The sequence below is a fragment of the Nyctereutes procyonoides genome, unplaced genomic scaffold (genome assembly GCF_905146905.1).
Source record: "Nyctereutes procyonoides isolate TBG_1078 unplaced genomic scaffold, NYPRO_anot_genome, whole genome shotgun sequence".
NCBI lineage: Eukaryota > Metazoa > Chordata > Mammalia > Carnivora > Canidae > Nyctereutes > Nyctereutes procyonoides.
This window is the reverse complement of record NW_026575043.1, coordinates 37,572,445-37,597,570: the sequence shown is the minus strand read 5'-3', so window position 1 is coordinate 37,597,570 and position 25,126 is coordinate 37,572,445. Positions and strand designations below refer to the sequence as shown.

The following is a 25,126-nucleotide window of genomic DNA, read 5'->3' as shown; positions in this document are numbered from 1 at the left end:
ACTGGATGTACATGAAGGATACGTGATGTGCAGACAGCCTAAGGACATGGAAGGGACCAGAAACTAGAGAATCTAGTACTCACATTCTCACCTCAGAAGGTGAGAATGAGCCTACCCATGGCTGACTTGACCTCTAGGAGCAAGGGCCGCCTGCGGCCCAAGACATGGACAGGACACAGCTGTAGCCCCACATCAGGACTCAGGTAGGTGCTGACACAACAAACATCTGCCTTGACCCGCTGGCCTTCCGTCCCCACAGGTCAGCCCAAGGCCTCCCCCTCGGTCACACTCTTCCCGCCCTCCTCTGAGGAGCTCGGCGCCAACAAGGCCACCCTGGTGTGCCTCATCAGCGACTTCTACCCCAGCGGCGTGACGGTGGCCTGGAAGGCAGACGGCAGCCCCGTCACCCAGGGCGTGGAGACCACCAAGCCCTCCAAGCAGAGCAACAACAAGTACGCGGCCAGCAGCTACCTGAGCCTGACGCCTGACAAGTGGAAATCCCACAGCAGCTTCAGCTGCCTGGTCACGCACGAGGGGAGCACCGTGGAGAAGAAGGTGGCCCCCGCAGAGTGCTCTTAGGTTCCCCATGCCCCCCACCCACCTAAGGGGGCCCGGAGCCTCAGGACCTCCAGGAGGATCTTGCCTCCCATCTGGGTCATCCCGCCCTTCTCCCGCAACCCAGGCAGCACTCAATAAAGTGTCCTTCCTTCAATCAGAAATCGCGCTCTCTGCTCATTTGGATTTTACACTTTGTGTCTGATCTCAACTATCTTTAAGGGTGAACATCATTCCTTTGACTGTGTACAAAGGCGCCAGCAGAAGGCATTCTCATGTTTTTGTGGGGGATTAATTGGCCAAGAATTGCAGGAGAATTTTCCCGAACAGTATATGCCAGTAGCAAAACAAGATTAAAGACTCTCCTCCACAATAGGTCGGTGCATTCTTTTCTTTGTGTGGACCATGTGCCCGGCCAGTCATAGCTGCCTTCATTGACCTTAGGTCCCCATAGCTTCTGGAATATGTGCTGATCTCCTCCCTGGACCTGGGCTTTCGACAGCTGGAAGTAGCCCTCCTCTTAAGATGCCTATTAAGGTCCCCTCTCAGTAACATTTTTCCCTGGATTCCTACTCCGTGTGGACCTTCCCCATCTTCACAGCCTAGAACATCCTCCTTTCCTTAGGGGACCCTCCTTGCCAGATTCCCTAGGGACGCTGTTTGTGCCCCCTCCCACAGACTGTCCCTGTCACACTCACTAAAAGGCCCTCTGCCTGGACCCTCGTAACTCACACTCACATTCCCACTGGTGGCACCTCCTCCCAGTGTCTCTTGCTTCCCACTAGTATTGATGTTCCCTGGGAGATAGATGCCACCTATGTTTTCTAGGACCCCTCAGATTAGGCCAACCCACGATCCACCCCTTGTGCTGGCTTGACCTGCCTGGGCCTCTGTGTTAGAAATCCAGGATCAGATTCAGGGAATGAGCTGCTCACAAGTCTCTCAACTGACTCATCTGCCTAGGAACCTAGTGTGAGATCTGAGCTGTAAGACACATACATACACACACAGGTACAAATGAATACAAACAATATGCACACACATGATGATCACAAACACACTGGTCCATTTCCAAACACTGCTAAGGTAGGCATCCCTCAGGAAGGTTCAGGAAGACCTGGGGGATGGGTCTACACAGAGTCCCAGCGTGGGACATGAGCAAAGAAAACCCAGTCACTCACTGCAGTCCCCATAGAGCCATCCAGTGACAAATAAGGAGGCCAGGGAGATTCTGGTCCAGGATGGAGTGAGACAGGAGACATGATGAGCTCCTGGGAGTGAGTCTGGACAGGAAGTAGCAGACAGATCAGGGAGGACAGCAGGACTACTGGCTGGCGGGCCACTGTGTCACAGAAGGGATACCAGGCCTGTATGTACCTTGTGTGAGCTCATTAGGTGACATCCCCAGGCCATGATGCAGGCAGAGACCTGGGTGTCATAACACCCCCACAACATGAAGGTCACTTGTAAGAGTACAGTATGTGTCCTGCCTGGTGGGGCCACCGTGTGCAAATGATGCTTCCTGTACATGAGGGATGTGGGATTCTGAGGTGGTTAAAGTGTCTGTCAGACTCTCACACTTGGGCTCAGGGCAAAATTTCTGGAAGCAGTGACTGCCCCTCCACCCACCTGGGGCCTGGCAGGTCTATCCAGCTGACAAGCAGCCCACATACCTACACTCCTCCAGGTGACACCTGCCCTCCTCCAACTCAGTATGGGGACTAAACACTCACCATCTACTATACCTTCCACAAGATCCTGCCAAAGGAAGGGTGCTGGAGCTTAGGCCCTGTGGAGAGATCTATCTGCTTGGGAGAAACAGGATTCTCCTCCCATCCAGTTCCCATTCCTGACCCCAAACTCCCTCAGACTCCTGTGCTGTAGATGTGGTGGCACTCAGGACACTCCCCCACCAGTCCCAAGTCTGCAAAGGGGTCCCAGCTCCATCATATCCCTGTGTGAAACAGGCCTGCTCACCCCTTCCACAATGACATACTGACACACACTGAGGAGACACACAGCTCCTCCCTAACGATGGACTTAGCTGGGAATTTCGATGACATACCCAGACATCCTCTGCAACCCCTCCCCAGGACTGAGGATGGATGGAATCTGAACCTTCCGTGGAATTGAAATTCCTGGTCTCCAGGGGCAACCTCCTCACCACACACCCCCATCTGCCCAACCAGCACCCGTGACAAGGAGGCTGCCCTTTGGGCCTCCCGAGCAGCTGCAGGTGGGCCTGGGTCAGGGGTGGAGGGGCTGACAGAGGGTTTCTGTTCGGGGCTGTGTCACAGTGTGCTGTGTTCGGCGGAGGCACCCACCTGACCGTCCTCGGTGAGTCTACCCCTTTCTCGCCTCCTTGGCACCCACTCTACAATTTCAGGTGATGCTTCTCTCCTTTCCAACTTGATGAAGGCTGAGGCTAAAGGTCTGTGGGGTCTATGCCTTTCGTCCGCTTCGTCTGGCCCTCGTGCCTCCACTGCTCCCACCTTGTCAGATGTTGTACTGGAGCTGCAGGGGACCAGCCCCAAAATCCTTCCTGATGTACACTCAGGTCTCACTGTGTGTCCAGCCCTCTACCCACAGGACCTTCTTCTCTGGACTAGGGGGTGGTCGGTTCCCCAGTCAGGGTCTATTAGAATCATGAATGTGAGGGGAAATGAGGGGAGATGGATAAGGAAGAGGGATGCTCAGACTGCCAGCAGGGCTATAAGGTGATGGAAGGATTGTGGGGGCTGCTCAGGTGCTGGCCTCTGTCTCTGGCGGAGGGGGGTCCCGGGCAGAGGGCTGCATGGGCACAATGAGGAGAGCCTTGATATGGGGACTCGGAGACAAGGAGGGGGAAGCAGGACAAGGGGTAAAGGATAAAGCAAGGACTTGAGAGAATGGAGCCCAGGGTGATGGGACCATCCACCATGTAGGGATACTTAGACACCAAGAATAGGACCGGTCTAGGAAACTCTGGCAGCAGAGGTCCATCCCCGCAAAGCCCACTACATCTGGAGAGCCCCTGAGAAGATATTGGACCCGAGGTCCCTGATAGGGACAGGTGACGGAGATAGTACTGCTAGGTACCCGGGAATCCTAGGAGAGATAGACCGCCAGGTTTTCACAGAAGAGGGAGACCCTCAGAACAGACACAGCCCCATCCTCAGAACTGGAAATTCACTTGACACGAAAAACTTCCCCTACTGGACTCCCTGCGTTCAAGAACCAGAGTTCACAGCCCATCCCATTCAGCAACCCTAGAAGGTGGGTATCTAGGGAGGTGGGCAAGGCTGCTGTGAAGGTATGAGGTGGCCTGGAGGCAGGAAACAGACTCTTCACATGGGTAACAGAGCCCTGCAACCCAGAGATGCCAGCTCTAGGAAATCCTGGGTAAGCGACCTGGGGGATGTCACCTGAGACCTGTGTCCAAGCACACACAGAGTGAGAAAGAAAGCAGGGTCTCGGGGTCATTGACATCTAGTCTTGGGGGTAGACTGAGTAGATTAGAAGGATATATGATGTGGAGAGACCCTGGGGCCATGCAGAGGCCCAGAAACTAGAGGATCTGTCACTCAGATTCTCTCCAGCAGAAGGTGGGTGAGCCCACCCATGGCTGACTTGACCTCTAGGAGCAAGGGCCGCCTGCGGCCCAAGACATGGACAGGACACAGCTGTAGCCCCACATCAGGACTCAGGTAGGTGCTGACACAACAAACATCTGCCTTGACCCGCTGGCCTTCCGTCCCCACAGGTCAGCCCAAGGCCTCCCCCTCGGTCACACTCTTCCCGCCCTCCTCTGAGGAGCTCGGCGCCAACAAGGCCACCCTGGTGTGCCTCATCAGCGACTTCTACCCCAGCGGCGTGACGGTGGCCTGGAAGGCAGACGGCAGCCCCGTCACCCAGGGCGTGGAGACCACCAAGCCCTCCAAGCAGAGCAACAACAAGTACGCGGCCAGCAGCTACCTGAGCCTGACGCCTGACAAGTGGAAATCCCACAGCAGCTTCAGCTGCCTGGTCACGCACGAGGGGAGCACCGTGGAGAAGAAGGTGGCCCCCGCAGAGTGCTCTTAGGTTCCCGACGCCCCCGCCCACCTAAGGGGGCCCGGAGCCTCAGGACCTCCAGGAGGATCTTGCCTCCCATCTGGTTCATCCCAGCCTTTTCCCTTAAACCCAGGCAACATTCAATAAAGTGTCCTTTCTTCAATCAGAAATCGTGCTCTCTGTTCATTGGGTTTAATAATCAGTGTCCTGAACTCCACCATTTCGAGGTGAACAATTTATGATGTCAATGGGGAGGAGCCTGCTGATAAGCCCATGTGTCTTTGTGGGGTAGATCCCTCTGACCCATATTAGCAGAGATAAAAATCCATACTGGGAAGAGAAACAGCCTGATCCAAGGTCCAAACATCCACACCTTACCTTCCCTATACTTGCAGGTCTTTTGTACGCTATATCCCCTCCTAACCTTATTGGACTCACTGCCCCTCAGGTCCCATGCCTCTTGGTTAGTATCTAATCCCACCAATCCAGGTACCTCATTAATAAAGACTAGCCCACCTTCTAGGTCGTTCCATTCCCACTTCCCTGGATGCCCCCACCCAAGACCAGGACTTCTCTGGTTTCCTATCCCATATGGAAATTCCTATCATCCCACCTAGAGATCCTTCCTTCCATGGGGCTTCCAATCCCCTGCCTCCCCAGGAACATTGCCCTGCTGGCCTTCACCTGGCAAACTCACTACAGGACACTCAATCCCTGGAAGCTGGTCACTAACACTGAAACTCCCACTGGGGGCCTCTCCTCCCACATGTGTCATGGAGGATTCAGCTGCATTCATGCCCCTGGGAGACAAGACCCCTCAGAGTCAAATGCAAAACTGACCCCATCGATAGCACTAAAGCTAAAATGCCCATGTGTTTTACATGCATCCAGGAATCCAAGACCCATTTGAGATCGGACCATGGACCTCATTTCCCAGAAAGTTGAGAATAAACATTGAGAGACAGGAAGACTGCTGTGCTAGGAGCCATCTCAGGAGGCATTCAAGGAGCTGTATCCCACAGACACACTTTTGTCTGTGGGACACCCACAATCACATGATAAGCTCAGGTACATACACACTAGTAAAACACATGCCTGCTATTGTACAATGGCCATGTTGAATGTGTGTCTAGGACCGATCCGAGATTCCAGAGCCCTCCAGGGGCCTCAGCTCTGCAGGGGGCACAGGCCCCATCATATCTCTGTTGGAAACAGGACTCTCATTTTCTCCAGGTGTCTATGGCAAGCTGAGTCATCGACAGAGCTCCAACCAGGAAGCTACCTGGGATAGGATATGTCACTCAAACATTAAAGGAAATGAAAGGACAGGTGGGGAGGGGGCTGCACCCAAGCGCCCACGCGCCAGAACAGCCCCCAAGAAGAGGAGGCTGGACTTTGAGCCTCCAAAGCAGCCAGCTGCACATGGGCCTAGGGCAGGGGAGGGGCTGCAGGGGTGACAGAGGGTTTGTGTTCAAGGCTGTATCACTGTGTTACGTGTTCGGCTCAGGAACCCAACTGACCGTCCTCGGTGAGTCTCCCCCTTTCTCTCTCTTTGGGGACCAGAGTGATATTTTGGGATATTTTCCTCTGCTTTCTATCCTGACTGTGACTGGGATCTGAACCTCTCTGGGGCCCAACACCTTCTCTGTTTGGTCACTCCCAAACCCCCTTCACCCTGTTCTCTCTTCTCAGACTCTCCTGGTCAGGGCAGAACAGGATAGGAAGGTCCCAGAGACTCCTTCTGTTCGCCTTCACTCTGATCCTGAGTGGTCTCTAGGGGAGTCTCCCCGGACTCTGTTGTAGGGAGCCCACTCAGGTCTCCTGGATCCCATATATGGGGAATGAGGGACTGAAGAAGCACGGGACTGGGGGACTTGGGCTGGGGCAGCAAGGCCATGGGACATGGAAAAGGTGCTGGCAAAGCTCAACTGCCCAAGCGTGTGTCACACTTTGGTCGTTTACTCTCCGGGTTCTAGGTGAGGTCTAGTGAGGGACTACTAGGGACTCTAGGCTGTGCAAGATGTGAGGAGGACTCAGCAATGAACACAAGGACTGAAAAAGGGTACCTTATGACAAGGTGGCTTCAGAAAGCAGGGTCCCTCTTTCTCTTCCAAGACAGGCAGGATCTCCTCAGACAGGATGGGGCTCGAGCCACTCAAGCCCCAAGAATTTCTCAACCCCATACAAATGCTGGAAGACAGACTTCTGAGCATATGCTGGGGATCTGGTGATGGGTGACCCACAGAGACAGGAATTGATCCTACCTCTGCCAGGCACACTGCAATGCTTGTACAGGCTGATCCCCAGTATAGGGTCCTGGGCAAGGGGACCCCTAAGAAAAGCCCCTGCTCCAGATACACCTCTTCCACTAACCCTCTACCAACTGTACTGGAATGCATCCCGGGGCAGACTCTCTCTCCACCTCAAGCAGCCTCAGAGGGTCTCTGTGAAGAAGTGGCCAGGGGTGCATTGATGGATTCAGGGGTAATGTGGACAAGAAAAGCCCACCCAGAAAGGGTTGAGAGCCTAGGACCACGACAGACAGATGAGGTCTACATGAACAGACCCCAGACTTAGACCTAGCAAGACATGCACAGGACAGACAGATTCCACAGGGAAAGACCAAGTGTCCTGCTGATAAATCCACTAACAAGGGAACCCTTGGGGTACAAAGGTGAGTGATGAGGTCATGTGACGATGGAGAGGGAGGACATGACAGGGAGGCCCAGATCTTCCAATATTGTATATTCGGATGCACCCCAACGGAAGGTGAGTTATCCTAATGCCATAGGTGAAGTGACCTCGGGGAGCAAGGGCCGCTTGAGGCCCAAAACATGGACATGACACAGCTGTACCCCCACATCAGGACTCAGGTAGGTGCTGACACAACAGCGATCTGCATTTGACCCGCTGGCCTTCCATCCTCTCAGGTCAGCCCAAGGCCTCCCCCTCGGTCACACTCTTCCCGCCCTCCTCTGAGGAGCTCGGCGCCAACAAGGCCACCCTGGTGTGCCTCATCAGCGACTTCTACCCCAGCGGCGTGACGGTGGCCTGGAAGGCAGACGGCAGCCCCGTCACCCAGGGCGTGGAGACCACCAAGCCCTCCAAGCAGAGCAACAACAAGTACGCGGCCAGCAGCTACCTGAGCCTGACGCCTGACAAGTGGAAATCTCACAGCAGCTTCAGCTGCCTGGTCACGCACGAGGGGAGCACCGTGGAGAAGAAGGTGGCCCCCGCAGAGTGCTCTTAGGTTCCCCATGCCCCCGCCCACCTAAGGGGGCCCGGAGCCTCAGGACCTCCAGGAGGATCTTGCCTCCCATCTGGGTCATCCCAGCCTTTCCCCCTTAAACCCAGGCAACATTCAATAAAGTGTTCTTTCTTCAATCAGAAATCATGCTCTCTTTTCCTTGGGCTTATCACTTTGTGTCCTCAGCTTAACCATTTTTCGGGAGGAACGTCAGTCCTGGACTTTGAGGGAAGGACTCTAGAGGAGGGGTCCTCGTGGGATGCTAGGTTTACTCTCGACAGCCCTGGCAGGGAATACTCCAGAATAGGAAATACCATAAGGAGAAATGGAGCATAGATCATCGTCCCCAGAATCTCTGTGCTTTGTATTCCTGTGGACCACATGCCCTGCCAGGCATACTTGCCCTCACTGACCTTAGGGACTCATGGTTTCTTGGTTAATTGATGACCTTCTCTCTGGACCTGGGTTCTCAAGGCTGAAAATAGCCCCCCATTAAAAAATTCCACCGTCTGTTCCTTAAGACTGCCATTCAGTGACATGGTTTCCATGGTTTCCTACCGATGTCGACCTACCTCCTTAGCCTACACAAAAACGGAACTGTGCCCCTCACACAGAATGTCCCTGTCACACTGATTACAGGACCTCTGCCTTGACACGGGTCTCTCACAATCCCACTCCCAATGGTGAAACCTCATCCCAGTGTCTCTTTCTTCCCACTAATATTCGTGTTCTCTGGGAGAAAGACAACAACTAGGTGCCTTGGCCGCCTCAAAAGCCAAGCAAACCCATGAGCCCACACCTTGTGCTACAGTGACATAACTGGAACACCTACATTAAAAATCAGGGGTCGTGGATGGAACTGGAGGGTATTGTGGATGGAACTGGAGGGTATTATGCTGAGTGAAGTAAGGCAATCAGAGAAGGACAAACAGTGTATGTTCTCATTCATTGGGGAATATGAATAATAGTGAATGGGAATATAAGGGAAGGGAGAAGAAATGTGTGGGAAATATCAGAAAGGGAGACAGAGCATAAAGACTCCTAACTCTGGGAAACAAACTAGGGGTGGTGGAAGGGGAGGAGGGTGGGGGGTGGGGGTGAATGGGTGATGGGCACTGAGGGGGACACTTGATGGGATGAGCACTGGGTGTTATTCTGTATGTTGGTAAATTGAACACCAATAAAAATTAATTTAATAAATAAATAAATAAATAATAAAATAAAATAAAATTGAAAACTGAAAGGTGTAATATTTGTATTTGGTGAGTGCAAATTTTAGTTTATGCATGAAAAATTTTACCATATTTGAATAATATGTTTAAATCTGAAATTTAAAAAAAATAAAATAAAAAAATAAATCTGAAATTTAGATTAATTGCTAAAGAACGAATCAAGAAAATAAAGTGTGATCCTTGTGATGGCTACCTAAACTGGACCTTTAGCAGATCTTCTGGTTTTATTATATTTTATTTAATATTATTGTTTTATCAACATGACTGGGAAATGCAATAAAATAATATGTTTATTGTCTCTAAAAAAAAAAAATCAGGGGTCAGTATCTGGGATAGGGCTGCTGACATGTCTCTCCACCCTTCATCCACTTAGTAGCCTAGCATGGGGTCTGAGCTATAACACCAACTCACACACAGTTACAGATGACTACAAGCCTACATGGGCACACATGGTGACTACAAATCACTGTTAGAATTCCAACTACCCCAATGGTGGGCGACTCTCGGAAATGATTGGGAAAAGCTGGAGGATGGGACTCTCAGAATCCCAGAGTGGCACATGAGCAAATACCCAGTCACAGCAGTCCCCGTAGAGCCAGCCAGTCTCAAAGAGGTGGCCAGGGAGATTCCGATCCATGATGGAGTGAGACCGGAGACATGATGAACTCCTGACTGTGAAACTGACCACTATTTAACAGGTAGATCAGGGAGGACCGCAGGAGTGCTGGCAGGACATGGCACTGCCTCAAGAAAAAGGATGCCAAGGCAGTCTGTCCCATGTGTGTGAGCTCTGCAGGTGATGTCCCAAAACCAGGATCTGGATGAGAACCTGAGCGTCCGTGTGGTCACAATGTGAAGACCCAGTGCAGGACTTGACTATGTGTCCAATGTGGTGCCGTGACCCATTGCTACTGGCCCTTCCAGGTTGGGGACATGTGTTAATCTCAATCAGTGCACGGGGCCATCAGATACCACAATTGAGCTCTGCGTGAATGTTCTGGAAGCAATGACTCCCCTCCACCCACATGAACCTTTCAGGATCGCTTTTCAGGCTTTTGGCTAAGGTCAGGTGTAGAACCGCTCAGGACCATCCAGCTGACATTCAGCCCACACTCCCCTACAGCGTGAACCTCATTCGCCAGGCTCAGGATGAGAAATAAACACTCACCATCCACTATACTTTCGAGACTAATAGGCAAGACAGGGATTCTGGAGCTCGGGACCCTAAAGTGAAAAAAAAGGGCTGAGGGAAACATGATTCTCTTCCCCTCCGCTTTCCATTCTCGACAAAACACCACACATCCTACTGTGCTTGGATATGGTGGCATCCAGAACACACCCCACCAGTAGAAAGTCGACAAAGGGCCCCTGTTCCAACATCTCCAGAGGAAACAAGCCTGATCACCCCTTCCACAATGACATCCTGACACACACAAGAGACACACAGCTCGACCCTAAAGATGCATTCTGCTATGAAACTGATGCCATACCCAGACATCCCCTGCAACCTCTCCCTGGGACTCAGGATGGAAGGAACATGAACCTTCCATAGAAATGAAATTCCTGGTCCCCAGTGGCTACGCTCTCATCACCCCGCCCCCGTTCAGCCCGACCAGCACCCGTGACAAGGAGGCTGCCCTTTGGGCCTCCCGAGCAGCTGCAGGTGGGCCTGGGTCGGGGGTGGAGGGGCTGACAGAGGGTTTATGCTCGAGGATGTGTCACAGTGTGGTGTGTTCGGCGGAGGCACCCATCTGACCGTCCTCGGTGAGTCTCCCCCTTTCTTTCCTCTTTCCCCTCCACACTACAATTTCTGACAATGTTTGTCTCCTTTCAATCCTGATGTGGGATGAGGCTCAAGGTCTGTGGGTCTGTTCGTTTGGTCCCCTTGCTCTGCCCCTCATTCCTCCACTGCTCCAACCATGTCAGAGGTCCATTCGGTGCCTCGGGGAAGCAGCCCCTGATCTATACTCGGGCTTCCCTGGGGGTCGAGCTCTCTCCCCATGAGGGAAACTTCTCCCCTGGACTTGGGCATCTGTGACTCCCCACTCTGGGTCTTTGACTTCAAGAATCTGAGGGAAATGATGGTGAAGGATAGGAAGAGGGATACTCAAGCTGTAAGCAGGGCCATGGGATTATGGAAGGATTCCGGGGCCTGCCTAGGTGCTTGCTCTCTCTCTGTGTGCGGCGGAAATCCCAGCCAGAGGGCTGACTGAAGCTCAGGGAGGAGACACTAGGCATGGGGACTTAGAGACAAGGAAGGCAAAGTACAGCTCAGGGTCAAGAATAAGGTGAGGACTTCAGATAAGGGAGCCCAGTGCGGTAGGACCATCCAGCACCTAGGGGGAGAGAACACACACCAAGAATGGACCGTCACGCACCCAAGGCAGCCTCGAGACACTCAGGTAGCAGGGGTCCATCCCTACACAGCTCTCCGAGGCTTAAAAGCCAATGAGCAGAAATTTGGGCCAGGGTGGATGATAGGAATGCAGAACAGGGACACTGCCTACACAGCACTCAGAAATCCAAGGACAGACAGATGCACCAGCATAACTTCATGGGTCAGAGGACACCCTCAGATCAAACACAATCCCAGCTGCATAATGAAAATTCATTCATACAATCCTTCCGTCTCCTGTACCTCCTGGTTTCCAGGCACTCATTGCACTTACAACCTCAGGGGCTCTAGTGGGGGATAGGTAGGGCGGCAGGGAAGGCTGCTGTGAAGGTGTGAGACAGTGTGGGGACAGGAAAACTACTGTTCACATGGTAAGAACAGAGCCCTGTCACCGAGAGAGCCAGACTCTAGGAAATCACGGGTAAGTGACACGGGTGTAGTCACCTGGAGACCAATGGCCAAGGACACTCAGGTTCAGAAGGGAAACAGGATCTCAGGGCCCCTGTACCCCTACCTGTACCGGGAGCACACTGGATGTACATGAAGGATACGTGATGTGCAGACAGCCTAAGGACATGGAAGGGACCAGAAACTAGAGAATCTGGTACTCACATTCTCACCTCAGAAGGTGAGAATGAGCCTACCCATGGCTGACTTGACCTCTAGGAGCAAGGGCCGCCTGCGGCCCAAGACATGGACAGGACACAGCTGTAGCCCCACATCAGGACTCAGGTAGGTGCTGACACAACAAACATCTGCCTTGACCCGCTGGCCTTCCGTCCCCACAGGTCAGCCCAAGGCCTCCCCCTCGGTCACACTCTTCCCGCCCTCCTCTGAGGAGCTCGGCGCCAACAAGGCCACCCTGGTGTGCCTCATCAGCGACTTCTACCCCAGCGGCGTGACGGTGGCCTGGAAGGCAGACGGCAGCCCCGTCACCCAGGGCGTGGAGACCACCAAGCCCTCCAAGCAGAGCAACAACAAGTACGCGGCCAGCAGCTACCTGAGCCTGACGCCTGACAAGTGGAAATCCCACAGCAGCTTCAGCTGCCTGGTCACGCACGAGGGGAGCACCGTGGAGAAGAAGGTGGCCCCCGCAGAGTGCTCTTAGGTTCCCCATGCCCCCCGCCCACCTAAGGGGGCCCGGAGCCTCAGGACCTCCAGGAGGATCTTGCCTCCCATCTGGGTCATCCCGCCCTTCTCCCCGCACCCAGGCAGCACTCAATAAAGTGTCCTTCCTTCAATCAGAAATCGCGCTCTCTGCTCATTTGGATTTTACACTTTGTGTCTGATCTCAACTATCTTTAAGGGTGAACATCATTCCTTTGACTGTGTACAAAGGCGCCAGCAGAAGGCATTCTCATGTTTTTGTGGGGGATTAATTGGCCAAGAATTGCAGGAGAATTTTCCCGAACAGTATATGCCAGTAGCAAAACAAGATTAAAGACTCTCCTCCACAATAGGTCGGTGCATTCTTTTCTTTGTGTGGACCATGTGCCCGGCCAGTCATAGCTGCCTTCATTGACCTTAGGTCCCCATAGCTTCTGGAATATGTGCTGATCTCCTCCCTGGACCTGGGCTTTCGACAGCTGGAAGTAGCCCTCCTCTTAAGATGCCTATTAAGGTCCCCTCTCAGTAACATTTTTCCCTGGATTCCTACTCCGTGTGGACCTTCCCCATCTTCACAGCCTAGAACATCCTCCTTTCCTTAGGGGACCCTCCTTGCCAGGTTCCCTAGGGACGCTGTTTGTGCCCCCTCCCACAGACTGTCCCTGTCACACTCACTAAAAGGCCCTCTGCCTGGACCCTCGTAACTCACACTCACATTCCCACTGGTGGCACCTCCTCCCAGTGTCTCTTGCTTCCCACTAGTATTGATGTTCCCTGGGAGATAGATGCCACCTATGTTTTCTAGGACCCCTCAGATTAGGCCAACCCACGATCCACCCCTTGTGCTGGCTTGACCTGCCTGGGCCTCTGTGTTAGAAATCCAGGATCAGATTCAGGGAATGAGCTGCTGACAAGTCTCTCAACTGACTCATCTGCCTAGGAACCTAGTGTGAGATCTGAGCTGTAAGACACATACATACACACACAGGTACAAATGAATACAAACAATATGCACACACATGATGATCACAAACACACTGGTCCATTTCCAAACACTGCTAAGGTAGGCATCCCTCAGGAAGGTTCAGGAAGACCTGGGGGATGGGTCTACACAGAGTCCCAGCGTGGGACATGAGCAAAGAAAACCCAGTCACTCACTGCAGTCCCCATAGAGCCATCCAGTGACAAATAAGGAGGCCAGGGAGATTCTGGTCCAGGATGGAGTGAGACAGGAGACATGACATGATGAGCTCCTGGGAGTGAGTCTGGACAGGAAGTAGCAGACAGATCAGGGAGGACAGCAGGACTACTGGCTGGCGGGCCACTGTGTCACAGAAAGGATACCAGGCCTGTATGTACCTTGTGTGAGCTCATTAGGTGACATCCCCAGGCCATGATGCAGGCAGAGACCTGGGTGTCATAACACCCCCACAACATGAAGGTCACTTGTAAGAGTACAGTATGTGTCCTGCCTGGTGGGGCCACCGTGTGCAAATGATGCTTCCTGTACATGAGGGATGTGGGATTCTGAGGTGGTTAAAGTGTCTGTCAGACTCTCACACTTGGGCTCAGGGCAAAATTTCTGGAAGCAGTGACTGCCCCTCCACCCACCTGGGGCCTGGCAGGTCTATCCAGCTGACAAGCAGCCCACATACCTACACTCCTCCAGGTGACACCTGCCCTCCTCCAACTCAGTATGGGGACTAAACACTCACCATCTACTATACCTTCCACAAGATCCTGCCAAAGGAATGGTGCTGGAGCTTAGGCCCTGTGGAGAGATCTATCTGCTTGGGAGAAACAGGATTCTCCTCCCATCCAGTTCCCATTCCTGACCCCAAACTCCCTCAGACTCCTGTGCTGTAGATGTGGTGGCACTCAGGACACTCCCCCACCAGTCCCAAGTCTGCAAAGGGGTCCCAGCTCCATCATATCCCTGTGTGAAACAGGCCTGCTCACCCCTTCCACAATGACATACTGACACACACTGAGGAGACACACAGCTCCTCCCTAACGATGGACTTAGCTGGGAATTTCGATGACATACCCAGACATCCTCTGCAACCCCTCCCCAGGACTGAGGATGGATGGAATCTGAACCTTCCATGGAAATGAAATTCCTGGTCTCCAGGGGCAACCTCCTCACCACACACCCCCATCTGCCCAACCAGCACCCGTGACAAGGAGGCTGCCCTTTGGGCCTCCCGAGCAGCTGCAGGTGGGCCTGGGTCAGGGGTGGAGGGGCTGACAGAGGGTTTCTGTTCGGGGCTGTGTCACAGTGTGCTGTGTTCGGCGGAGGCACCCACCTGACCGTCCTCGGTGAGTCTACCCCTTTCTCGCCTCCTTGGCACCCACTCTACAATTTCAGGTGATGCTTCTCTCCTTTCCAACTTGATGAAGGCTGAGGCTAAAGGTCTGTGGGGTCTATGCCTTTCGTCCGCTTCGTCTGGCCCTCGTGCCTCCACTGCTCCCACCTTGTCAGATGTTGTACTGGAGCTGCAGGGGACCAGCCCCAAAATCCTTCCTGATGTACACTCAGGTCTCACTGTGTGTCCAGCCCTCTACCCACAGGACCTTCTTCTCTGGACTAGGGGGTGGTCGGTTCCCCAGTCAGGGTCTATTAGAATCATGAATGTGAGGGGAAATGAGGGGAGATGGATAAGGAAGAGGGATGCTCAGACTGCCAGCAGGGCTATAAGGTGATGGAAGGATTGTGGGGGCTGCTCAGGTGCTGGCCTCTGTCTCTGGCGGAGGGGGGTCCCGGGCAGAGGGCTGCATGGGCACAATGAGGAGAGCCTTGATATGGGGACTCGGAGACAAGGAGGGGGAAGCAGGACAAGGGGTAAAGGATAAAGCAAGGACTTGAGAGAATGGAGCCCAGGGTGATGGGACCATCCACCATGTAGGGATACTTAGACACCAAGAATAGGACCGGTCTAGGAAACTCTGGCAGCAGAGGTCCATCCCCGCAAAGCCCACTACATCTGGAGAGCCCCTGAGAAGATATTGGACCCGAGGTCCCTGATAGGGACAGGTGACGGAGATAGTACTGCTAGGTACCCGGGAATCCTAGGAGAGATAGACCGCCAGGTTTTCACAGAAGAGGGAGACCCTCAGAACAGACACAGCCCCATCCTCAGAACTGGAAATTCACTTGACACGAAAAACTTCCCCTACTGGACTCCCTGCGTTCAAGAACCAGAGTTCACAGCCCATCCCATTCAGCAACCCTAGAAGGTGGGTATCTAGGGAGGTGGGCAAGGCTGCTGTGAAGGTATGAGGTGGCCTGGAGGCAGGAAACAGACTCTTCACATGGGTAACAGAGCCCTGCAACCCAGAGATGCCAGCTCTAGGAAATCCTGGGTAAGCGACCTGGGGGATGTCACCTGAGACCTGTGTCCAAGCACACACAGAGTGAGAAAGAAAGCAGGGTCTCGGGGTCATTGACATCTAGTCTTGGGGGTAGACTGAGTAGATTAGAAGGATATATGATGTGGAGAGACCCTGGGGCCATGCAGAGGCCCAGAAACTAGAGGATCTGTCACTCAGATTCTCTCCAGCAGAAGGTGGGTGAGCCCACCCATGGCTGACTTGACCTCTAGGAGCAAGGGCCGCCTGCGGCCCAAGACATGGACAGGACACAGCTGTAGCCCCACATCAGGACTCAGGTAGGTGCTGACACAACAAACATCTGCCTTGACCCGCTGGCCTTCCGTCCCCACAGGTCAGCCCAAGGCCTCCCCCTCGGTCACACTCTTCCCGCCCTCCTCTGAGGAGCTCGGCGCCAACAAGGCCACCCTGGTGTGCCTCATCAGCGACTTCTACCCCAGCGGCGTGACGGTGGCCTGGAAGGCAGACGGCAGCCCCGTCACCCAGGGCGTGGAGACCACCAAGCCCTCCAAGCAGAGCAACAACAAGTACGCGGCCAGCAGCTACCTGAGCCTGACGCCTGACAAGTGGAAATCCCACAGCAGCTTCAGCTGCCTGGTCACGCACGAGGGGAGCACCGTGGAGAAGAAGGTGGCCCCCGCAGAGTGCTCTTAGGTTCCCCATGCCCCCCGCCCACCTAAGGGGGCCCGGAGCCTCAGGACCTCCAGGAGGATCTTGCCTCCCATCTGGGTCATCCCAGCCTTTCCCCTTGAACCCAGGCAACACTCAATAAAGTGTTCTTTGTTCAATCAGAAATAATGCTCTCTTTTCTTTTGGTTTATCATTTTGTGTCCTCAACTCAACCATTTTTACGTCGAACCTCATTTCTAGACTTTAAGGGAAGGACTCTAGAGGAGGGTCTTCAGGTGTTGGTTGTTTCACTCTCACCAGATCTGGCAGACAATATTCAATAATAAGAATTATCATAAGGACAAGCTAGATAGAAAAGTCACCACCACAAGGCTCTATGTTTCCTTTAATGTGGACCACCTACCCTGCCAATCACAGCTACCCTCACTCACCTGGGGCCCCCACCGCTTCTGGAAATATTTCTGAGCTTCTCCCTGGACCTGAGCTTTCAACCACCAAAACCAGGCCCCCTCTAAAGATGCCCAGCCTCCTTTCCTTAAGTCACCCTCTCAGTGACATGTTTTCCCTGGGTTCCGACCCCTATCCCCTTCCTCATAATCACACAGTCAAGCATCCTCCCCCTTCCCTAGAGGACACCTTATCTTTGCTCCAGAAGGACACTGTGCCGCCTCCCACAGAATTTCCTTATCACATTCACTATAAACCTTTTGCATGGATGCTGTTCTCTACAATACCACTCTCTCTGATTTAACCTCATCCCAGGGTCTCTTTCTTCACACTAGTATTCATTTCTCTTGGAGACCAACACCATCGATGTGCCCTAGGATCCATCAAGGGCCAAGCATACCCCTTAGCCCACACCTGATGCTGGGGTGACATACCTGGGCACCTACATTATAAATCAAGGGTCTGTATCTGAGATGGAGCTGCTGACATGTCTCTCAACTGATTCATCAACCTAGGAGACTAGTCTGACACCTGAGCTATAACACCAACTCACACACACAGGTATATGCATACAAACAGACATGCATACACATGATGATCACAAAGGCACTGTTATATTTCCAAATACTGCCATGGTGGGGATCTCTCAGGAGTGAACATGAAGAGCTGCAGGATGGGTCTACACAGAATCCCAGGGTGGGACATGAACCCTGGGAGCCAGTGGTCAGCCAGTGACTAATAGGTGTAGGGAGATTCCGGTCCAGGATGAAGTAAGACAAGACACATGGCAAATTCCTGGGAGTGAGTCTGGACAGGAAGTAACAGGCAGATCAGAGAGCTCAGCAAAAGCTCTAACACAGAGTACCACTGTGTTACAGAAAGGAGGAGTCCAGGCCTGTGTGTCCCCTGTGTGAGCAAAGCAGGTGCCGACATCAGGCTTGGATGCAGGAGAAGCTCTGGGTGTCAGGAGCCTTCATATGGTGAAGGTCCAGTAGTAAAAATTAAGTGAAGATCCATTCCAGGGATACACTATGTGTCCTGCATGGTTGGGACACCCTGTGCTAGACATGATTCCAGTTTATGGGACCTGTGTGAACAGAGTCAGTCCAGTGGCCCTCAGACTCCCACACTTGACCTCCTGGCAAAAGAGCTAGAAGTGGTGACTGCCCCCTTGCTGCCAGGCTGCCAGGTCTATCAGGCTGATATTCAGCCCACACACCTACAGGGTGACACCTGCCCTCACACAGCTCAGAAAGGGGAGTCAACACTCACCATCCACTTTTCCTTCCAGAAGATCCATCCAAAGGCAGGGATTTGGGAGCTCAGGGCCTTCTGTAGGGATCTATCTTTTTGGGAGAAATGGGATTCCTCCTAGCCATGTTTCATTCCTGATCCTCAACCCTCAAAGCCTTCTTCTATGTTGAGGATGGGGTGACATCCAGGACACTCCCCACCAGTCCCAAGTCTACAAAGGGGTCCCAGTTCCAATAACTCTGGGTAAAACAGGTCTATTCACCCCTTTCACAAAGGCATCTCACCACACACTGAGGAGACACACAGCTCCTCCCTAACGATGGACTTAGTTGGGAATATCGATGCCATAGCAGTCATCATCTGCAACCCCTCCCCAGGACTGAGGATGGATGGAATCTGAACCTTCCGTGGAATTGAAATTCCTGGTCTCCAGAGGCTAACCCCTGACACATCACCCATCTGCCTGACCAGTACCCGTGACAAGGAGGCTGCCCTTTGGGCCTCCCGAGCAGCTGCAGGTGGGCCTGGGTCAGGGGTGGAGGGGCTGACAGAGGGTTTGTGCTCGAGGCTGTGTCACAGTGTGTTGTGTTCGGCGGAGGCACCCACCTGACCGTCCTTGGTGAGTCTCCCCCTTTCTCTCCTCTTTCGCCTCCACACTACAATTTCTGGCAATGTTTGTCTCCTTTCAATCCTGATGCGGGATGAGGCTGAAGGTCTCTGGGTCTGTGCGTTTGGTCCCCTTTGTCTGCTTCTCATGCTTCCACTGGTTCCACCTTTCAGATATCTCTTTGGACCTTTAGGGGACCAAACCCAGAACCCATCCTGATCTACACTCAGGCCTCCCTGAGTGTCGAGCTCTCTCTCCACTAGGAAAACTTCTCCTCTGGAGTTGGGGATGGTCCTCTCCACACTCAGGGTGTCTGGGCCCCAAAAGTTGAAGAGAATGAGGAACAAAGGATGAGAGAGAGTGAGGCCCGGGCTACCTACAGGGCTATAGGATGAGGGAAGGATTGTGGGGGCTTCTCAGGCTCTGGTCTCTATCTCTGATGAAGCTCCCAGGCAGAAGGCTGTGTGAAGCCCAGGGAGGAGAGCCTTGGCATGGGGACTTGGAGACAAGGAGGGGGAAGAAGGACAAGGGGTCAAAGATGATGTGAGGACTTCAGAGGAGAAGGGAGCCGAGGGTGCTGGGGCCATCCACCTCCACAAGACACTAGAAACCTAGATAGATGCTCACCCTCCCGAGTGGGCCTCAGGGCACTCAGGCAGCAGAGATCCATCCTTTCACAGCCCACCTCAGCTGGAAAGCCCCTTGAGCAGATATTTAGCTCCTGGATCCGTGGTAGTGTCAGGTTGCCGGGATAGTGCTTGCCAGACACTCAGAAATTATAGCACAGACGGACTTCCCTGTAGAACTGCACGGAACAGCAAGACCACTCAGATCAGATGCAGAGCCAGGCACAGATTGAAAATTCATCCATCACAAAGCCCCTCCATCTGCTGGACTCCATGATACCCAGGAAGAGGAACTCACAGCCCCTATCCCTTGAGCATCCCTAGAGGGTTATCTATAGGTTGGAGGGAGAGCCGCTGTGAAGGTGTGGGGTGGCCTAGGGGCATAAATCTACTTCTCACATGGGTAACAGAGCCTTGTAGCCAGGTTTGACCAGCTCAAGAATATCACAAGTAAGTGGCATGTCACATTGAGGCCATGCCCAGGTTCTCGGGGCCATGGACTGCAGGTCTCAGAGGAAGACTGGGAGAGTTAGAAGGATATGTGACCTGGAGAGCCTCAGGCCATGGAGAGGCCCAGAAACTAGAGGATCTGTCACTCAGATTCTCTCCAGCAGAAGGTGGGTGAGCCTACCCATGGCTGACTTGACCTCTAGGAGCAAGGGCCGCCTGAGGCCCAAGACATGGACAGGACACAGCTGTAGCCCCACATCAGGACTCAGGTAGGTGCTGACACAACAAACATCTGCCTTGACCCGCTGGCCTTCCGTCCCCACAGGTCAGCCCAAGGCCTCCCCCTCGGTCACACTCTTCCCGCCCTCCTCTGAGGAGCTCGGCGCCAACAAGGCCACCCTGGTGTGCCTCATCAGCGACTTCTACCCCAGCGGCGTGACGGTGGCCTGGAAGGCAGACGGCAGCCCCGTCACCCAGGGCGTGGAGACCACCAAGCCCTCCAAGCAGAGCAACAACAAGTACGCGGCCAGCAGCTACCTGAGCCTGACGCCTGACAAGTGGAAATCCCACAGCAGCTTCAGCTGCCTGGTCACGCACGAGGGGAGCACCGTGGAGAAGAAGGTGGCCCCCGCAGAGTGCTCTTAGGTTCCCCATGCCCCCCGCCCACCTAAGGGGGCCCGGAGCCTCAGGACCTCCAGGAGGATCTTGCCTCCCATCTGGGTCATCCCGCCCTTCTCCCCGCACCCAGGCAGCACTCAATAAAGTGTCCTTCCTTCAATCAGAAATCACGGTCTCTGCTCATTTGGATTTTACACTTTGTGTCTGATCTCAACTATCTTTAAGGGTGAACATCATTCCTTTGACTGTGTACAAAGGCGCCAGCAGAAGGCATTCTCATGTTTTTGTGGGGGATTAATTGGCCAAGAATTGCAGGAGAATTTTCCCGAACAGTATATGCCAGTAGCAAAACAAGATTAAAGACTCTCCTCCACAATAGGTCGCTGCATTCTTTTCTTTGTGTGGACCATGTGCCCGGCCAGTCATAGCTGCCTTCATTGACCTTAGGTCCCCATAGCTTCTGGAATATGTGCTGATCTCCTCCCTGGACCTGGGCTTTCGACAGCTGGAAGTAGCCCTCCTCTTAAGATGCCTATTAAGGTCCCCTCTCCCTCTCAGTAACATTTTTCCCTGGATTCCTACTCCGTGTGGACCTTCCCCATCTTCACAGCCTAGAACATCCTCCTTTCCTTAGGGGACCCTCCTTGCCAGGTTCCCTAGGGACGCTGTTTGTGCCCCCTCCCACAGACTGTCCCTGTCACACTCACTAAAAGGCCCTCTGCCTGGACCCTCGTAACTCACACTCACATTCCCACTGGTGGCACCTCCTCCCAGTGTCTCTTGCTTCCCACTAGTATTGATGTTCCCTGGGAGATAGATGCCACCTATGTTTTCTAGGACCCCTCAGATTAGGCCAACCCACGATCCACCCCTTGTGCTGGCTTGACCTGCCTGGGCCTCTGTGTTAGAAATCCAGGATCAGATTCAGGGAATGAGCTGCTGACAAGTCTCTCAACTGACTCATCTGCCTAGGAACCTAGTGTGAGATCTGAGCTGTAAGACACATACATACACACACAGGTACAAATGAATACAAACAATATGCACACACATGATGATCACAAACACACTGGTCCATTTCCAAACACTGCTAAGGTAGGCATCCCTCAGGAAGGTTCAGGAAGACCTGGGGGATGGGTCTACACAGAGTCCCAGCGTGGGACATGAGCAAAGAAAACCCAGTCACTCACTGCAGTCCCCATAGAGCCATCCAGTGACAAATAAGGAGGCCAGGGAGATTCTGGTCCAGGATGGAGTGAGACAGGAGACATGACATGATGAGCTCCTGGGAGTGAGTCTGGACAGGAAGTAGCAGACAGATCAGGGAGGACAGCAGGACTACTGGCTGGCGGGCCACTGTGTCACAGAAAGGATACCAGGCCTGTATGTACCTTGTGTGAGCTCATTAGGTGACATCCCCAGGCCATGATGCAGGCAGAGACCTGGGTGTCATAACACCCCCACAACATGAAGGTCACTTGTAAGAGTACAGTATGTGTCCTGCCTGGTGGGGCCACCGTGTGCAAATGATGCTTCCTGTACATGAGGGATGTGGGATTCTGAGGTGGTTAAAGTGTCTGTCAGACTCTCACACTTGGGCTCAGGGCAAAATTTCTGGAAGCAGTGACTGCCCCTCCACCCACCTGGGGCCTGGCAGGTCTATCCAGCTGACAAGCAGCCCACATACCTACACTCCTCCAGGTGACACCTGCCCTCCTCCAACTCAGTATGGGGACTAAACACTCACCATCTACTATACCTTCCACAAGATCCTGCCAAAGGAAGGGTGCTGGAGCTTAGGCCCTGTGGAGAGATCTATCTGCTTGGGAGAAACAGGATTCTCCTCCCATCCAGTTCCCATTCCTGACCCCAAACTCCCTCAGACTCCTGTGCTGTAGATGTGGTGGCACTCAGGACACTCCCCCACCAGTCCCAAGTCTGCAAAGGGGTCCCAGCTCCATCATATCCCTGTGTGAAACAGGCCTGCTCACCCCTTCCACAATGACATACTGACACACACTGAGGAGACACACAGCTCCTCCCTAACGATGGACTTAGCTGGGAATTTCGATGACATACCCAGACATCCTCTGCAACCCCTCCCCAGGACTGAGGATGGATGGAATCTGAACCTTCCATGGAAATGAAATTCCTGGTCTCCAGGGGCAACCTCCTCACCACACACCCCCATCTGCCCAACCAGCACCCGTGACAAGGAGGCTGCCCTTTGGGCCTCCCGAGCAGCTGCAGGTGGGCCTGGGTCAGGGGTGGAGGGGCTGACAGAGGGTTTCTGTTCGGGGCTGTGTCACAGTGTGCTGTGTTCGGCGGAGGCACCCACCTGACCGTCCTCGGTGAGTCTACCCCTTTCTCGCCTCCTTGGCACCCACTCTACAATTTCAGGTGATGCTTCTCTCCTTTCCAACTTGATGAAGGCTGAGGCTAAAGGTCTGTGGGGTCTATGCCTTTCGTCCGCTTCGTCTGGCCCTCGTGCCTCCACTGCTCCCACCTTGTCAGATGTTGTACTGGAGCTGCAGGGGACCAGCCCCAAAATCCTTCCTGATGTACACTCAGGTCTCACTGTGTGTCCAGCCCTCTACCCACAGGACCTTCTTCTCTGGACTAGGGGGTGGTCGGTTCCCCAGTCAGGGTCTATTAGAATCATGAATGTGAGGGGAAATGAGGGGAGATGGATAAGGAAGAGGGATGCTCAGACTGCCAGCAGGGCTATAAGGTGATGGAAGGATTGTGGGGGCTGCTCAGGTGCTGGCCTCTGTCTCTGGCGGAGGGGGGTCCCGGGCAGAGGGCTGCATGGGCACAATGAGGAGAGCCTTGATATGGGGACTCGGAGACAAGGAGGGGGAAGCAGGACAAGGGGTAAAGGATAAAGCAAGGACTTGAGAGAATGGAGCCCAGGGTGATGGGACCATCCACCATGTAGGGATACTTAGACACCAAGAATAGGACCGGTCTAGGAAACTCTGGCAGCAGAGGTCCATCCCCGCAAAGCCCACTACATCTGGAGAGCCCCTGAGAAGATATTGGACCCGAGGTCCCTGATAGGGACAGGTGACGGAGATAGTACTGCTAGGTACCCGGGAATCCTAGGAGAGATAGACCGCCAGGTTTTCACAGAAGAGGGAGACCCTCAGAACAGACACAGCCCCATCCTCAGAACTGGAAATTCACTTGACACGAAAAACTTCCCCTACTGGACTCCCTGCGTTCAAGAACCAGAGTTCACAGCCCATCCCATTCAGCAACCCTAGAAGGTGGGTATCTAGGGAGGTGGGCAAGGCTGCTGTGAAGGTATGAGGTGGCCTGGAGGCAGGAAACAGACTCTTCACATGGGTAACAGAGCCCTGCAACCCAGAGATGCCAGCTCTAGGAAATCCTGGGTAAGCGACCTGGGGGATGTCACCTGAGACCTGTGTCCAAGCACACACAGAGTGAGAAAGAAAGCAGGGTCTCGGGGTCATTGACATCTAGTCTTGGGGGTAGACTGAGTAGATTAGAAGGATATATGATGTGGAGAGACCCTGGGGCCATGCAGAGGCCCAGAAACTAGAGGATCTGTCACTCAGATTCTCTCCAGCAGAAGGTGGGTGAGCCCACCCATGGCTGACTTGACCTCTAGGAGCAAGGGCCGCCTGCGGCCCAAGACATGGACAGGACACAGCTGTAGCCCCACATCAGGACTCAGGTAGGTGCTGACACAACAAACATCTGCCTTGACCCGCTGGCCTTCCGTCCCCACAGGTCAGCCCAAGGCCTCCCCCTCGGTCACACTCTTCCCGCCCTCCTCTGAGGAGCTCGGCGCCAACAAGGCCACCCTGGTGTGCCTCATCAGCGACTTCTACCCCAGCGGCGTGACGGTGGCCTGGAAGGCAGACGGCAGCCCCGTCACCCAGGGCGTGGAGACCACCAAGCCCTCCAAGCAGAGCAACAACAAGTACGCGGCCAGCAGCTACCTGAGCCTGACGCCTGACAAGTGGAAATCCCACAGCAGCTTCAGCTGCCTGGTCACGCACGAGGGGAGCACCGTGGAGAAGAAGGTGGCCCCCGCAGAGTGCTCTTAGGTTCCCCATGCCCCCCGCCCACCTAAGGGGGCCCGGAGCCTCAGGACCTCCAGGAGGATCTTGCCTCCCATCTGGGTCATCCCAGCCTTTCCCCTTGAACCCAGGCAACACTCAATAAAGTGTTCTTTGTTCAATCAGAAATAATGCTCTCTTTTCTTTTGGTTTATCATTTTGTGTCCTCAACTCAACCATTTTTACGTCGAACCTCATTTCTAGACTTTAAGGGAAGGACTCTAGAGGAGGGTCTTCAGGTGTTGGTTGTTTCACTCTCACCAGATCTGGCAGACAATATTCAATAATAAGAATTATCATAAGGACAAGCTAGATAGAAAAGTCACCACCACAAGGCTCTATGTTTCCTTTAATGTGGACCACCTACCCTGCCAATCACAGCTACCCTCACTCACCTGGGGCCCCCACCGCTTCTGGAAATATTTCTGAGCTTCTCCCTGGACCTGAG

General features: G+C 53.7%; 1 protein-coding gene and 4 gene segments (V, D, J or C); all 5 read left to right on the top strand.

Moving 5' to 3' along the window:
• LOC129507641 (immunoglobulin lambda-1 light chain-like) overlaps positions 1-12,707 on the top strand; it is a 62,820-nt gene extending 50,113 nt beyond the window's left edge. The window contains exons 4-5 of the mRNA XM_055322173.1: positions 10,791-10,830; positions 12,250-12,707. Coding sequence (XP_055178148.1) covers positions 10,791-10,830; positions 12,250-12,569 — 360 coding nt within the window. The 3' untranslated portion in view covers positions 12,570-12,707. The remainder of the gene's footprint in view (positions 1-10,790; positions 10,831-12,249) is intronic.
• Positions 6,010-7,971, top strand: LOC129507820 (immunoglobulin lambda constant 7-like). The segment is given in 2 exon segments: positions 6,010-6,115; positions 7,518-7,971. Coding segments are annotated over 2 exon segments (426 nt in total).
• Positions 12,708-13,813: 1,106 nt separating the features above from the next.
• Positions 13,814-16,746, top strand: LOC129508262 (immunoglobulin lambda constant 7-like). The segment is given in 3 exon segments: positions 13,814-13,827; positions 14,781-14,887; positions 16,293-16,746. Coding segments are annotated over 3 exon segments (441 nt in total).
• A 1,862-nt stretch (positions 16,747-18,608) lies between these two features.
• Positions 18,609-20,755, top strand: LOC129508261 (immunoglobulin lambda constant 7-like). The segment is given in 4 exon segments: positions 18,609-18,651; positions 18,761-18,807; positions 18,869-18,908; positions 20,298-20,755. Coding segments are annotated over 4 exon segments (450 nt in total).
• Positions 20,756-21,840: 1,085 nt separating this feature from the next.
• Positions 21,841-24,800, top strand: LOC129508259 (immunoglobulin lambda constant 7-like). The segment is given in 3 exon segments: positions 21,841-21,845; positions 22,835-22,941; positions 24,347-24,800. Coding segments are annotated over 3 exon segments (432 nt in total).
• Positions 24,801-25,126: the final 326 nt, after the last annotated feature.